This window comes from Manihot esculenta, chromosome 10, assembly GCF_001659605.2.
Source record: "Manihot esculenta cultivar AM560-2 chromosome 10, M.esculenta_v8, whole genome shotgun sequence".
NCBI classification, from domain to species: domain Eukaryota; kingdom Viridiplantae; phylum Streptophyta; class Magnoliopsida; order Malpighiales; family Euphorbiaceae; genus Manihot; species Manihot esculenta.
The window spans coordinates 28073877-28089821 of NC_035170.2; the positions used below are offsets into that span (position 1 = coordinate 28073877).

General features: G+C 35.1%; 1 protein-coding gene across 1 annotated transcript; it reads left to right on the top strand.

Annotated features, from left to right (window-relative positions):
* The first annotated feature begins 8543 nt into the window (after positions 1-8543).
* On the top strand, positions 8544-12190 carry LOC110624597 (probable LRR receptor-like serine/threonine-protein kinase At3g47570). The gene is made up of 2 exons (XM_021769803.2): positions 8544-11344; positions 11621-12190. Exons 1-2 carry the CDS (start codon positions 8668-8670, stop codon positions 12016-12018), a joined length of 3075 nt encoding a protein of 1024 aa, XP_021625495.2. The 5' UTR covers positions 8544-8667; the 3' UTR covers positions 12019-12190.
* The last annotated feature ends 3755 nt before the right edge of the window (positions 12191-15945 follow it).

The following is a 15945-nucleotide window of genomic DNA, read 5'->3' on the forward strand; positions in this document are numbered from 1 at the left end:
TTAAATTATGTAAAAACAATTAGAAGAATTGAACAAGGGCATAATGATACAATCGACTACGTTAAATAATAATAATAATTTACAGCATAAAATAATTCAGTCCCACTACTAACAATTATTTCATCGTGTACTTCACTTTCCATTAGCCTTTTTTATCCCTTTATTTCATTTGTATAACATTATTCCTTTTTTTTGTTCAGTAACGTGTAACCGCCGTTCTATAATTGTAGAATTGTCATATTCACACTGGCTATACGTACTCATGTATTGTGTCCTTTTCTCTCGTCAGACAGCTATTTAATTCTATCCGGCACCAATTAAACACAATTCTGGGCATTACGGAGTCTATTCTTCCATAGAGGCTAACGGGTATTTGGGACTAAGATTTCGCAGGCAAGTCTAGGTCCAGCCAGGCTGATGGTGAAAAGCCCTGGACCGATATAAGGCTTAGAGTCGCATATTGGGATGCCCGAGCCCGGCAGTTATCAAGTGTCTCCCTTACCCGCTCGTTAATTATTCCATAACTTATGAGGGCGTAAATTTCAAGATCCAATTATTATCACGCGACTTTATGAGGGTTCTGTCAAAACATTTTTTCTCTGCCTCTTTCCATTTCAAATTTATGCTTTTACCTGTTGCTCTGTCTTTTACACTACTTTTGCTATCTTGCCCTCTTTTTTCTCTGTAATTTTGAATCTCCGATATGAAGTACGTTTTGCTCTTCATATGGCTTCTACTAGGATTCCCGAGGTGGTTGATCTAGTCTCGTCTGTCGCTCCTTCTTCCTTTTCTAACTATTTTTCTCGCGACCTTGCTGATACCACAATCTTCAAAATTAGAGCTCTCTTGCCTAACGAGTGCATAGTTCTACCTATCTCACCACTGAAGGCCTCATAGATGCCTAGCAGGGGCGTAACTTGGTCTTTTTTTGTAAAATAGTATGAGTTTGAACTTACCTTTCCATTTACCTCTTTTTTCATCGAGGTCTTCCGGCACTTTAAGGTGACCCCTCGAATGTTATCCTTCAACTCTATCTTATTTATGTGTTGTTTTCAATCCGTCTGTTTATGTTGGGGTTTTGTTCAATTTCGTCGAGTTGTTCTGTACCTTCTTCTATTTGGTTTGATCTATCCACGAGTTTTATTATTTCGACTCCCGATTTGGATTGTCAATATTTATAGGGTATAAGGACTCTATTAAGGGTTGGGCAGAGCATTTTGTTGTCATCGAGTTGAAGGAGAGCTCGGGGATTACCCCCACTTCTAAAGCTATTTGCATACCATTCAGAAGGAATTCATACTCGGCCATGTTATTAGACGCTGGGAACCCGAAGCGCAAGGCATAACACATTTTAAACTCATTAGGTCCTCTCAGAAGGATTCCAGCCCCACTACCTGTAGAACTCGATGCCCCATCTACAAATAGATTTCATATAAATTCGTGCTAAGGTCTACACTCCATCCTACTCTCCTTTGATTCTAGAAATATTTTATTATACTCTTTCTCAACTATACTGAATGAGCATTCAGTTATGAAGTCAGCCAAGGCCTGTGTTTTAATCGCTGTCTGATGTCGGTAAATGAGGCAGTACGGACTGATCTCTATTGACCAAGCTAGCATCCGCCCTAAAGTCTCAGGCCTGTGTAGGATCTTCTTCAAGGGTTGATCAGTCATCACAACTCCCTAATTATCTTCTATGTACATCTTAAAATTTTCTCACTATTAGCAACAAAACAAATGCCGACTTCTCTATGTTCATATACCTGACCAGGGCATCCTTGAGTACCTTGCTAACATAGAAAATTGGCTTCTAGGTCCCTGCTTCTTCCCTTACCAACAAGGCACTCATTGCCTGCTCCAATGCAGCTAAGTATATCAAGAGCTCTTTCCCTGCTAATGGACTGGTAAGCACATATGGAGGGCTGAGATATTCCTTAAGGCTTTTGAAGGCTTCTTGGAAATCCTCTGACCACTCGAAATTTAGGACTTTTCTCAACTTTTCAAAGAAAGGTAAGCACTTCTCTACCAACCTGGACATGAATCTGTTGAGCGCCACAGCTCTCCTCATAAGCCTTTGTACATCTCTCACGCTGGTTAGCTCAGGCATATTTAATATGGCTTCCACCTTCTCCAGGTTCGGCTCTATGCCCTTTCCACTAACCATGTAGCCCAAGAATTTTTCCCATCTGATAAAAAAAGCACACTTCGCAGGATTTAACCTCATTCGATACTGCTGCAATACTAAGAAGACCTCTTCTAGGTCGGCTAAAGGCTGTTGAAAGGTTCAGCTTTGGATCACCATATCGTCAATATACACCTCCATACTTCTCCCTATCTGGTTTCTGAAGATTTTTTTCATCAGACACTGGTATATAGCCCCTGCATTTTTCATACCGAAGGGCATAGCCTTATAGTAATATGTCCCATCTTCTGTTATAAAGGAAGTCTTTTCTTCAACAGATTTATCCATTGGGATTTGGTGGTACCTAGACATAGCATTCAAAGATGACAGATAATCAAAGTCAGCCATAGAATCGACCATTTTATTAATATCGGGAGGGGATAATAATCTTTTGGGTAGACCTAATTCAGGTCGGTGAAATCTATACACATTCTATACTTCCCATTGGCCTTTTTAACTAACACATGATTAGCTAACCATTGTGGATACATGACCTCCCTAACAAATTTGGCCTCCTCTAATTTTTCTTCCTCCTCCCCCATGGTTTATTGCTTCTCTTTACCGAAGACTCCATTCTTCTATTTTATAGGCTTTATATAAGGGAAGATGTTAAATTTATGGGTCATCACTACGGGCTTGATTCCCGGTATATTTGAGGGATTCCAGGCAAAGCTTGAGGCATGCCCTCGGATTAATGCCATTCCAGGCAAAGCTTGAGTCATACCCTCCGGCTCATACGACCTCCAGTTCCTCCCACAATCATATTGATTGTTCCACTGAAGCCGTCATTTACAGGCGCTTCGATCTCCCTCCTATTCCTTTCACTAATTGCTCCTTGCTATGGCCTTTGCCCTTCTAGCTTCTTCATGAAATTTCTAATATGCCCTCTCTTAATCAGCCTCTCTATCTCATTTATTAGTTGATAACAGTCATCCGTGTCGTGACCATGCATCCTGTGATACTGGCAGTATTTGTCTGGATCCCTTTTATTTGCATCAACTCTCATAGGCTTGGGCCGTTGCATGAATTCCTTATTCTGGACTACTACGAGCACCTCGACTTTGGATAAATTTAGGAGTGTGACCTCGGCAGGAACTCGAGGCTGGTAAGGTCTCTGTTCCTTTCTCTCCCACCAGTGTTTGTTCAGTGCCTCTAGGCACGGTCCTGTCTTCTTTCTAATCTATCATGCCTTCTGTCCTCCCCAGCTCTTCCCCTTTCTCTGTCATCCCAGGCAAACCGACTAGTTGTTAAGGCATCATCCTACCTTATGTACTTTTTATCCCTCCTCATTAGCTTTGACAAAGTGGTAGGGGGTTTCCTGCACAGCGACCTAAAGAATTCTGGGGAGGTCATGCCTTTCTGAATGTCCTCTACTGCCCTTCCCTCATCTAACTCGAGTATCTGCAAAGCTTCTGAGTTGAATCCGGCAACATACTCTCTTAGAGATTCAGTTCTCCTTTGTCTAACGGTCTAGATAGCTTGTCTTTCTCTCCACAGGGACTTCAGCAATGAAGCTGCTGATAAATACGTTGGCCAGGTCTGCAAAATTCCTGATGCTTCCTAACTCCAAGTTGTTGAACCTAGCCTGAGTTGGTCCCGTCAGGGTGGTTGAAAAAACCTTACACATGAAAGTCTTGTAGGTCAGTACATGCTCTCTAGGATTCCCCATCCCATCATAAGCTGCCAAGGTTGATATCATGAAATTCTTCGGTATTATCTCCTGCTGGATCCGTTTCACAAACGACGAGGAGGTCGACAACAAGGGACCACTGCTGTCCTTGGGCCTCCATTAGTAGCTACTCTTTCAATCTTTTCAGCTTCTGATCTATGTTAGTGTCTTCCCTTCTAGGCCTCTTTTCTAGGCGATAACTTCTTTTCAGCTCTTCTCTTCTTCGTCTCTCTGCAAGTTCTGAGGAGTAGCTCTTTGCTCCATCATTTTCAATGAGCTCCCTTGCTATCATGTCCCTCATCCAGGCTACTGGTTCATTCCTCCGATTGGCTTCCCTATCTCCTTCCTCTGTTCTCCTGTTGCTTTGATGGGAGATTTGGTAGTTCAATATGGGTTGGGGCTCATTGTGGTTTATCCCTTCTATTATAGGTAGCCTGCTTAGTGGGGGTATTGAGCCCCTTTTGTTGTAACATATGGCTTAACTAGTGGACAGTGTTTTATAGCTGAAGGGCCATGTTTTGAAGTTCTTGGTCAAATAAGGAGGTTCCGTACATGGTTCCGATTGAGCTTGGTGAGGGGTTTAGCAACACAGGTGGCTAGTTGACTGGTGCTATTGGGCTAGAAAATGCGAACAGCGGACCTTCCTGAGTCGAGCTCAAGTCGTTTGAGGTGATTTCTATATGGTTTTTGCCATGATTGGTCATGTGGATCTCAGTGGGTGAACGAAAATGAGAATTTCGATGACGATAAGATCTCATTCGTTCTCACAAACAACGCCAATTGATGTTTTAGATCCAATAAGAGGTCTGGACTCAGGGTATAGTTTGGTAAGCTTAGTTTCTATTTTCCCACTTGTTTCTTTTTATTCTCTTTCCTTTTGTCTTTCAATGATGTGTAATCGTACCCCCTGCCATATTCACGTTGGCTGTACGTATGGATGTACTGTGTTTTTTTTTCTCTTGTCAGGCGGTCATTTAATTCCATTCAGCGTCACTTGGACACAATCCTGGGCATTACAAGGTCTGTTCTTCCACAAAGGCTAACAGTATTTATGACTAAGATCCCGCAAGCAGGTATAGATCTGGCCCGGCTGATGGTAAAAGGCCATGGACTAGTATAAGGCTTAGAGCCGCATATTGGGCTGTCTTAGGCTCGAGCGTCTGGAGCCTGGCGGTTATTAATAATATTTTTTTTTCTTCAATTCACATGCTGCCTTATTTGTTTTTGTTGGTTGTCCGATGTAAAGCCATACAGAGACTTAATTGGAGTACTTATTCTCTGAAAGGAAGAACCGATGAGTGAGATTCTGGTCGGTAGCTTGGCAATGTTGGATTACTTTTATTTATGCAAGGAAATCGCCCTTTTAAACCTTTAAAAATTATTTAAAAAGCCATCTAAGTTTTTGTTAAAAAACTATTTAAAAAACCCTTTTAAACCAATGGTTGTGGAGATGGACTCGCAAGCTGTAGAGAGTTTATGTAGCGTCCTTGGCAAGTGATGTTCAATCATGTTCATTAAAAGACTAATAAATTAAGTTGTTGATTACATGGCTAATTTAGCAGTGAATGCATCAAGGGATCTTTTACAGCACTTATAACATATAAATAAAATGATTCATTAAGATCACCATATGTGTTTACAAAATTTAAAAGAATTCTTTAAACCTTTCTATTTGGTTCGATTGGGAAGTAGAAAGTCTAACCTATTAGATACTAAGAACAAACCACCGATACCATAACCCTGCCAAGGCCCGAAATGAAAGACAGACCTTTTTAAAACTCATACTACAACGGATATTAAATGCACGTGCGATGAGCAAGTGTCGATATAATGTGCCTGACAATCAAAGCATGGGCTAATCGGCTCTACATTTATTAGTCAACTGTCCACCATTAAATAAGCTGTCTGATAAATCTGTTGAAAAACCCTCCAGTCATATTCGATAAGAGGTATCACAATAGACCAGGGATATATATACCTCTTGCAAAGCTGAAATTTGGTATATTTTCTAACTCACTCAAACCATCATTTTTGTTCCTTTATGAAACTTTAAGCTCTTCAAACTCAACACCTGATTCATTAACTCTCATTCATTTTCAATATTTACTTTTTATTAAACCAATTTCAGTTCATTGATTTCCTCACTGAATTAAACCATTGTCGAGGTGTACTTATCTGGTTACTCCTAAATTTCAGTACATCAACTATCAATTTCCTCCTCGATTTGTAGTTAATATGCTCGAGTGGGATATTGAGGCAATTGCTTAATTGTCGCATTTGATTTTTCTCTTTTAATTAATTCTTTTTGATCCCCTCTGTATAAAAAAAAAATAGTACATTTAAAGTTTTGAGTTTTTTAAAATAGTTATTTAAACTCTTAAAATAATAAGTAAAGTTCAAAATACTAATCTGCCGTTAAATCTCCGTTAAAACAACTACTTTTTTTTGAAATTATTGAAAAAACACTTAAACATTTAAAAGATAATTATTTCAAAAAAGACCTTCAGAAAGATAGTATAATAATCATTGGAATCCATTAAGTAAATAAATTTAAATTTATACAACTATTTTATTTATTTATTAACAATTTAAATAAATTACTTAAATTTTTAATCAATAAATAAAATTTAATTAGAATTTATAAATATTTAAATCTAAATTTAATATTTAAAAATTATTTACTTAAAAAAAAATCCTGATTTTCACTTCATTCTCATCAACAAAACCTCAAATTTTAGCCTCAAAATTTCTTTTAAAATTTTTTTAAAGTATTACCAAAGATGTAAAATATTATTAAAATTATATACAATATGAAAATAAAAAATAAAAGCCATAAAAATATAATGAAAATTTAAATTATAAAACATAGTTTTATATTTTCTTGATATAACTAATAAAAATTATAAAAATATAAAAAGTTATAAGATATTTTCTTTATTTTTATTTATAGCATAGTTCAAATATCATATATCTATATAGTAAAATACGTACAAATTAAATTTTAATATATATTTTTATAGAATAATAGTTTAATGGTACTTAAAAAATTTAAAAACATGACTTTTTTATAAAAAAAATAAATTATTTTCTAAATTTTTAAAATTTTATTAACAGTATTATATAGAAATTTATTACTATTTTTTATTTTTTCAATTTCAACTAAATGATAAATAGAGTCGAATTCATAATATAGACAGTCAAAAAGTGTGATTTCAACAAAAGCGGGTGTCATACACCTTTCTGATTTTTTTTTATTTACAAGAAACAATGAGATGTGGGGAAAATAATAAAAAGAATGCCTAGAATGGCAGAAAGATAAATAATATTAAAAGAAATAAAATTTTTAAATATTGATGTGTAATGGATTTCAAATAAAATTGAATTGTGCAAAATATTCATATCATTCCGCTTAATTAATTTAAAATTAAAAATTAATTATTATTGTTGTTAATTTAGGAATATCATAAAGTATCTAATTTAGAAAATAGTTAATTATATTCTATTCAATTATTAATTTTGACTGAAAATTAAATTTTATAATAATAAAACTAATTTTAATATTGTAGTGCTAAGTTTCATTGACTGACATTAAATAATTGATTTTCCATACTTCAAAAAGATCAAAACGTGGCCTTCACTTTTTAATTAATTTATTTTTATCTAAATTTATTTGAATATAATATAAAAATAAATTTCACATTTTTAAGCCATTGTGATCGGTACCAAACATTTTAAGACAGTTGACATATGCATGACCTATGCCATATGTCATATGCATGACATTTTAATTTATAATTTACTATTTTTGGATGAATTTATTCCGATATGAACTTAAAATACATTATAATTATCTGAGATTCAGAAAGTAGGATTTTACAGGTTTTATAAACTTAGCAAAAAACTTTTTTTCTTAGGAGAATGTTTCTCCTTTTATCCCTTCCCTTTTATCTATTAGTGATGTATAACAGACTGTCTATCATTGGGCCATCTGTCTCTGCCATATTGATACGGACGTACGAGAATATTATATCCCTGAACCATGCGTAACGGCCTCTAATTCCCCCGGGCGCGCATGCGGATGAATCCACAGGACAAATGGTTTGATTTTCTTCCTGATTCCGAGCTGGGCCTGAAAATAGGATTAAAGTTGAGTCCAAATAGAATCTGTTTAATGGGCCGTATGGACTGGGTCGGCCTGATTAAGGAATCTAACTAGAATCCGGTCTTAAAGCTGAACGGACCGGACCTAATTCATGTGAGAGACTTGAAGGCCTTCAAATAATGGGGTGATACCATGGACCTGACCCAGACCGAGGTGAAGAAATCCAGCGGTTATCATTAGAAATTTTATTTATTTTTTCATAAAAAATTAATTCATTTATATTTTGGAGGTGCATGCATGGTGGACCAATTTAACGCAAGTATTTCCATAGCCAACAACTGAATTTCAAAAACTGAGTGTAATCATTCTCCACGCGGAAGAACTCCCACCAATAACAATAAAGGTGGTTGGAAGTTACGACGAACCAACCGCAGACTTGGTCCCGGATATTGAATGAAAATTTGATATGCAGCTTTTCTTTTTTTCCAAATTAATAATTTATTAATTAACTTTTTAATATATTCCTATTTAATACAGTATTAGATATTGTTTAATCTCTTCTTAAAATTTAACAGTCTTCTCATATTTTTCCAAGAGAATATCATATGAGAATACAAATCTATTATCTATAAATAAGCTTTCTGCTTTTTTTTTTTAATGGAACCAAAAAATTCCTAATCTATAACCTCATCAGAAAGTCTCGAAACTGCATAAATGGGCCTTTATTGTCGGAGTTCCTTGTGCCTCCTTTCTATTATCCATTTCTTGTGCTTCAGCTTGCCTGTAGACTCTGCCATGCACAGGTACAATGAGACAGATCGACTTGCGTTGCTGGAATTCAAGGCCAAGATAAGTGATGATCCTCTTGGGGTTATGAGCTCATGGAATAGCACTCTTCATTTCTGCAGATGGACTGGTGTCACCTGCGGACGCAGACACCAAAGAGTCACAACGTTAGACCTACGCTCCCTCAAACTTTCAGGTTCCCTATCACCCCATGTTGGTAATTTGAGCTTCTTAAGGAAGTTGTTGCTTGAAAATAATAGCTTCACCAATGAGATCCCACCTCAAATTGGCCATTTACGTAGGCTGCAAATGTTGTCTCTTTATAACAATTCATTTGATGCTCAAATTCCTCGCAGCATATCTAACTGTACAAACCTTGTGTTCCTTTATTTGGATAACAACAATCTTGTAGGAGAAATCCCTGCGGAGCTTGGTTCCTTACTGAAGCTCAAAGAGATTTATTTAAAGGAAAATAATTTGATAGGAACTCTCCCACCATCTTTAGGGAATCTTTCGTCCCTTGAGTTTCTCGCTGCATATCGAAATCATCTGAACGGAAATCTCCCAGAAGCTTTAGGCCAATTGACGAGTCTATGGTTTTTATCAATTTTTGCAAATGAATTTTCGGGTACCTTCCCTCTATCCATCTCCAATCTTTCTTCGATTATGGATTTGAGCATTGCTGAAAACGACTTCCATGGGAACATTCCCTTGGACATTGGAAGCTCTCTCCCAAATCTGCGAAGAATTGATATTGCTGATAATCAATTCACTGGCACCATTCCAACTTCATTTTCTAACTCGTCAAATCTTGGAAGTCTTTCTTTAGCCCAAAATTATCTCACTGGAACAGTGCCTTCTCTTGACAAGTTGCATAGGCTTTCAGAACTTGTGATTGCTTACAACAATTTAGGAAGTGGGAAAGCTGATGACTTGGGATTTCTTTCCACTTTAACAAACGCCACAGCTTTACATATCCTAGAGATAAATGGCAACAACTTTGGAGGCGAACTTCCTCAACACGTCGCCAACTTTTCAAAGAAGCTCCAGTACTTTATCATAGAAAGCAATCACATATCTGGAAACATCCCAGTTGGAGTACAGGCTCTTGTTAACTTGGAGGTTTTCCATGCACAACAGAACAAACTCTCAGGTACTATTCCATCTGGCATTGGACAGCTTCAAAATCTAAAATTACTTTACCTTGGAAACAATAATTTATTAGGACATATTCCATTTTCTCTGGGAAACCTGACAAATTTACTTGAAATTGATTTATCTGACAATTACCTTCAAGGCACCATCCCTTCCAGTCTAAGCAAGTGCAAACAATTGCTCGGACTAGATTTTTCTACAAACAGTCTTAGTGGTCCCATACCCGTACAAATTTTTGGACTTTCCTCTTTGTCAAAAGTTCTTTCGTTGTCTCTAAATAATTTGTCTGGCTCTCTTCCAAAAGAAGTAGAAAATTTAAAAAATCTAGGAATCCTTAACCTTCAAGGGAACATGTTGTCAGGGGAGATCCCCAGTGGTCTTGGCAGTTGTATAAGTTTAGAATATTTAGTCATGGGTGCCAATCTGTTCCAAGGGTCCATTCCTTCTTCTTTTGGTTCATTAAGAGGCATTAGAGTATTAAATCTTTCTCATAATAATTTATCTGGCAAGATTCCAGAGTTTCTAGAGAGCTTCAACTCAACGGAGTATTTGGATTTATCTTATAATGATTTTGAGGGCATGGTACCAGAACAAGGAGTTTTCAAGAATTCTAGTGCTACCTCTGTAGCAGGAAATAAAAATCTATGTGGTGGCATTCCTGATTTTGGGCTACCAATGTGCAAGTTTGAACAATCAAAGAGGAGACCATCTGCAAAATTAAAGATCATAATTTCTACGGTTTCTGTGGTTATTGGTATTGCACTTTTGATTATTTCTTTACTTTTTTGGGGCCACCCAAGAAAGAGAAAAGGAGAATCTACATCACTATTTGATGGGAATTCACAACTGAAGTTGTCCTATCAAAGTCTTCTTAAAGCCACTAATGGATTCTCTTCAGATAATTTGATTGGTGTTGGTAGCTTTGGATCTGTATATAAAGGAATTCTTGATCAAGAAGGAATGGTAATAGCAGTTAAGGTGCTTAACCTGATGCGTCAAGGAGCTTCAAAGAGTTTTATTGCAGAATGTGAAGCCTTACGAAACATCAGGCATCGAAATGTAGTTAAAGTTCTCACAGCTTGTTCAGGAGTAGATTATCAAGGCAATGATTTCAAAGCATTGGTTTATGATTTCATGGCAAATGGAAGCTTAGAAGACTGGTTGAATCCAACTCTTGGATTAGATGAGGTGCCAAGATCATTAAATATTGTCCAAAGATTGAATATTGCTATTGATGTTGCTTCTGCACTTGACTATCTTCACTATCAATGCGGGACACCAATTGTTCATTGTGATCTAAAACCAAGTAATGTCCTTCTTGATGAAGAAATGATCGGACATGTAAGTGATTTTGGGTTAATGAAGTTTCTTTCTAATGGGATGCTTGACTATTCAACAAATCATTCTAGTTCTCTTGGAATTAGAGGAACTGTCGGTTATTGTCCTCCAGGTAATTTTAATACATAGTTTCCCTGTTACTTCCTTCATGATTTTTGGCTTTGCTACTTTACAACAATTGATGAAATGTGTTGTATAGACTTAGTTATGATCAATAGTCCTAATTTGATGTCTAAAATTTCCGTTTTTTTCTTACGCTGTTATATACGATTCTAATTTTCTATAATCTCCCAATATATTTTTATAATCTCTCGGAACGGTTTTCACAGCAGAAGCAGACAGCTGACCATTACAAAATTACTTAACCACATTTTTATGTGTTTTTCAGAGTATGGTTTGGGAAGTGAAGTATCAACACAAGGTGACATATTTAGTTTTGGCATACTTTTACTGGTGATGTTCACAAGAAAGAGTCCAACTGATAATATGTTTCAAGATAATCTAAGCCTTCATAGTTTTGTCAAGAGAAGCTTGCCTGAACAAGTGCAAGAAATAGTTGATCCCAATATTTTTTTTATGCAACTCGATGGTGATGCTACCTCAAATCATAATCTTCTGAATAGGGAGAACAACAAATTAATTGAATGCTTGATTTCAATATTAGAAATTGGAATTTGTTGTTCTATGGAATCACCGCAAGAGCGCATGAATATTAGTGATGTTGTTGCTCAGCTCTCCTCCATTAGAAACAAACTTGTTGAAAGCCTAGAGATAGAGAAACTATAAGTGAACTTCATGTGGTAGGTGAGTAATACTACTCTTAAAAATTTCTTACATACATATGTGTATGCACCTGATCAATAGAATATTATTAAATATAAAATATTATATGCTTATGATTTATTTGTTATTTATTTATTGATATTGTATATGCACACCGGAGTGAATGTAAGAATTTTCTCTCTTGAAAATTTCTTGTGCCATAATTTAAAAAATCTTTTTATAATTCTTTTCAGATATTCAAAATTGATAAATCCACTGTAAAATACTTTTGGTTACTATAAAAAATAACCTATTATGCCTTGTCTATGTAATCATATTTGCTTAATATTATTTTGTAATTTTGTTATTTGCTTAATATTGCGTTTTCTTCCATTCGCTTGATAAAAATTTCAGTTTGGTTAATTTTTTTTATTTAATATATATTTTAAAAGTGAATAAAAAAAATTTAGATTTTAATTTCTAGATGGTATATCTATCTATTTTTAAAAAATAAAAATAAAAAACAGTAATAATCATGCAAGAGACCACTTGCCTTGGTATGGCATTATAGTCAACCAAATTTTGGAAGGGAAGCACAAAGAGAAAAGGAAGTGTATGGTTGTAAGCAAGTCAAGGTCAGTGCCCCAATACAATTTATTTTTTTGCATTGCTATTAAAAATGAAACTAAATTATTTTCTCAGAATTTTTTTAGAAAATATTTTTTATAATTATATTATTTTTAGTGAAACAAACCAACCTTATTACTTGGTCAATTAAAAGTTTTTCAAAGGATGATAATTTAAAAAAATATAAAAACTGTTTTCAAAAATATGTAAAAAAAAATCAACCTAATTAATTTTTTTTTAATTTTATTTTTAAATTTTCTAAAATAATTTATGACTTGACTGAAATGAAACTGTATTGCGATTGATCAACCTGTAAAAAAAGAAAATGAAATGATTGACGTTTATGACAGTCACTTCAACACTAAAATAAAATTGATTAAACTCTGTTAAAAATTTTAATTAATAATATTTGACTAATAGAAATTTAGAAAATGAAAAGTTAAAAGCTGAAATTTTTTATTAAATTTTTAAAAATTCAAAATTATCTCAAACAATTAAGAAAATGACTATTTACAATAGTAAAAACCCTAATATGAAAAATTATGAAAAAATCTAAAAAGTTATCGTAGGCCTCCAACGAATGTTAACAGCAGAAGTTAAACATGTTCCAAGTCTACTATAAAATCCAAAACTAATTGCTCCACATCATTCCCTTCCACTTTGAAAGAATTTAATCTCGAGTTGTCATCAGCAAGGTAATACTGGAATAGATTTGTCATGTTAAATATTTTGAAAATTTTCATATAATCTGGGAGGTCAAGAACGTAGGCATTGTCATTAATTTTCTGAATAATTTGAAATGGACCAATCTTCTTCGGTTTAAACTTTTTTTATCTTCCACCACGTTTCTTGCGCAAATACATCATAATTTGATCACTGATATTAAAGGACTTGAAACGCCTATATTTATCAACTGCAACTTTATACTTGTCATTGGCTTCCGTAAGACATTGTTGTACTTGTTTGAAAATGTCCATATGTTGTTTTGCCAAGTTGTTTGCTACAATACTATTATAAAAACCTGTAAAAAGGGCAATAAAATCAACTGTATACACAGAAATTTTCTTGTACACAACTGCAATGGGTGACATTTTTGTACAGTTATGGATAGAACTATTGTAAGCAAATTCTGATTGGGCAAGAGCAAGATCCCAAGCGGTTTTCTTATTATAGCAGATGTAACACAGAAGATTGCCAAGAGTGCGGTTCACCATTTCAGTTTGGCCATCAGTTTGAGAATGGACTGCACTACTGTATTGAAGTTTAGTCCCAAAATGCTTCCATAAAATCACTCAAAAGTGAGCTAGAAACTTCATATCTCTGTCAGAAATAGTGGTCTTAGGAATGATATGTAAACGAACAATCTCCTAAAAAAAATAGTTTTGCAATATGAGAAGCATCATTAGTTTTCTTGTAAGAAATGAAATGCACCATTTTGGAGAACCTATCAACAACAATAAAAATAGAATCAGATCCACGTTGAGTGCGTGGAAGGTCAAGAACAAAATCCATAGACAAATTCTTCCAAAGATACTCTGGAATAGGCAATGGAGTGTATAAGCCAGTATTCTACGAATGACCCTTCTGATTTTAACAAATTGTGCACTTTTGAACTATCTGACTTGTATTCTTTTTTAATTGTGGCCAATAAAAACACTCCTCTAAACCATTAATTGTCACACCCATTCTCTAATCTGTAGAGATGGATATGACTCGAAAAACTGACAGAGTTCCCCCTAATATTATACATATAAACACATATAACCTGCTATAAGTTTTAAAATATTAAACATATAAGAGAAAACTATCCATCTCTACAGATTAGAGAATGGGTGTGACATTAATAGTCTTATCACGCCTCAAATGACCACTCAAACCTCCTCTATGCACCTTTCAAATCAATTTTTTCTGCAGAGAAGAGCAAGAAATGCATAACCTATTCTCCTTAAAAAGAAAGCTATCATGTATCAAAAACCCATTAGCAGGCTGGTTCTCCTTAAAAAGAAAGCTATCATGTATCGAAAATTCATCAGTAGGCTGGCGAGTTTAGCTCTTCGCCCATATATTAGCAAAATCATTATTTGCAGTCCTTAAAAAGAAAGTTATCATGTATCAAAAACTCATCAGCAGGCTGGCGAGCTTGAACCTTCGCCCATATATCAGCAAAATCATTATTTGCAGCATATAAATTCTTCAGAAATTTAAAACCCATGACCTTGACTAACTGTAATCAATAAAGCAGCCCTCCTACTCAAAGCGTCTATTACCTTATTACTATGGTCAGCCTTATATTTTATGATATAAAGAAAAGCTCCAAAATAAACTACCCATAGAGCATGCATCTTATTCACACGTTTTTTAGTCTTAAAGTGAATCAAAAATTGATGATCGATGTGAATAATAAACTCCCACTCTATCAGATATTGTTCCCAAGTTTTAAAGGTCTAGAACACTGCACATAATTCCTGCTCATAAGTAGACTGCTTCTTCTTAGCTTCATTCAATGTCTCACTAAAGAAGGCAATAGGCCTATTAGACTGCAATAACACACCGCCAATCCCAGCTCCACAAGCATCACATTCAACCTCAAACAGTTTATCAAAATCAGGTAGAGCAAGAATAGGGGTAGAAGTAAGCTTATCTTTAATCTCCTCAAAGTTCTTATTGGCAGTGTCAGTTCAAAAAAATTTTTGCACTCTCTCTTTCTTCAACAATCTATGATAGGGGCAACAATGCTTCTGAAATTTCTGATAAACCATCGATAGAAAGTAGCAAGTCCATGAAAGTTACGAACTTTTAAAATATTTTTGGGAATGGGCTAGATTTGTATTACTTCTATCTTCTTTTCATCAACATATATCCCTTCTGTACTAACAATAAATCCAAGAAACATAATGCACTCCATTATATAGATGCATTTTTTTAAATTAATAACCAGCTCACTTTTTTACAAGGTTGTCATGACTTGACGAAGGTACTGTAAATGTTCTTCTTCACTGCGACTAAAAATTAAGATATCATCAAAACAAATAACCATGAATTTGTGTAAGAAAGGACACAAACCTAGTTCATAAGTCGCATAAACGTGCTAGGGGCATTCATCAAACCAAACGGTATAACCAACTACTCGTGCAAGTCTTCCTTAGTTTTAAAGGTTTTGTCTTCCATTCATCTCCCTCCTTAATCCGAACTTAATGGTAGCCACTTTTAAAATCGATTTCAGAGAAGACTTTAGACCCTGATAACTTATCCAACATATCATCCAGTCGAGGAATAGAAAATCTGTACTGAACCGTAATTTTGTTGATGGCTCTGCTATCCATG

What these genes read in the sequence shown, in the direction of transcription:
- LOC110624597 (XM_021769803.2), top strand. Translation starts at nt 8,668, where the DNA reads ATGGGCCTTTATTGTCGGAGTTCCTTGTGCCTCCTTTCTATTATCCAT. An exon ending in TGTCGGTTATTGTCCTCCAG is followed by an intron (nt 11,345 to 11,620) that starts GTAATTTTAATA and finishes TGTGTTTTTCAG; the next exon opens with AGTATGGTTTGGGAAGTGAA.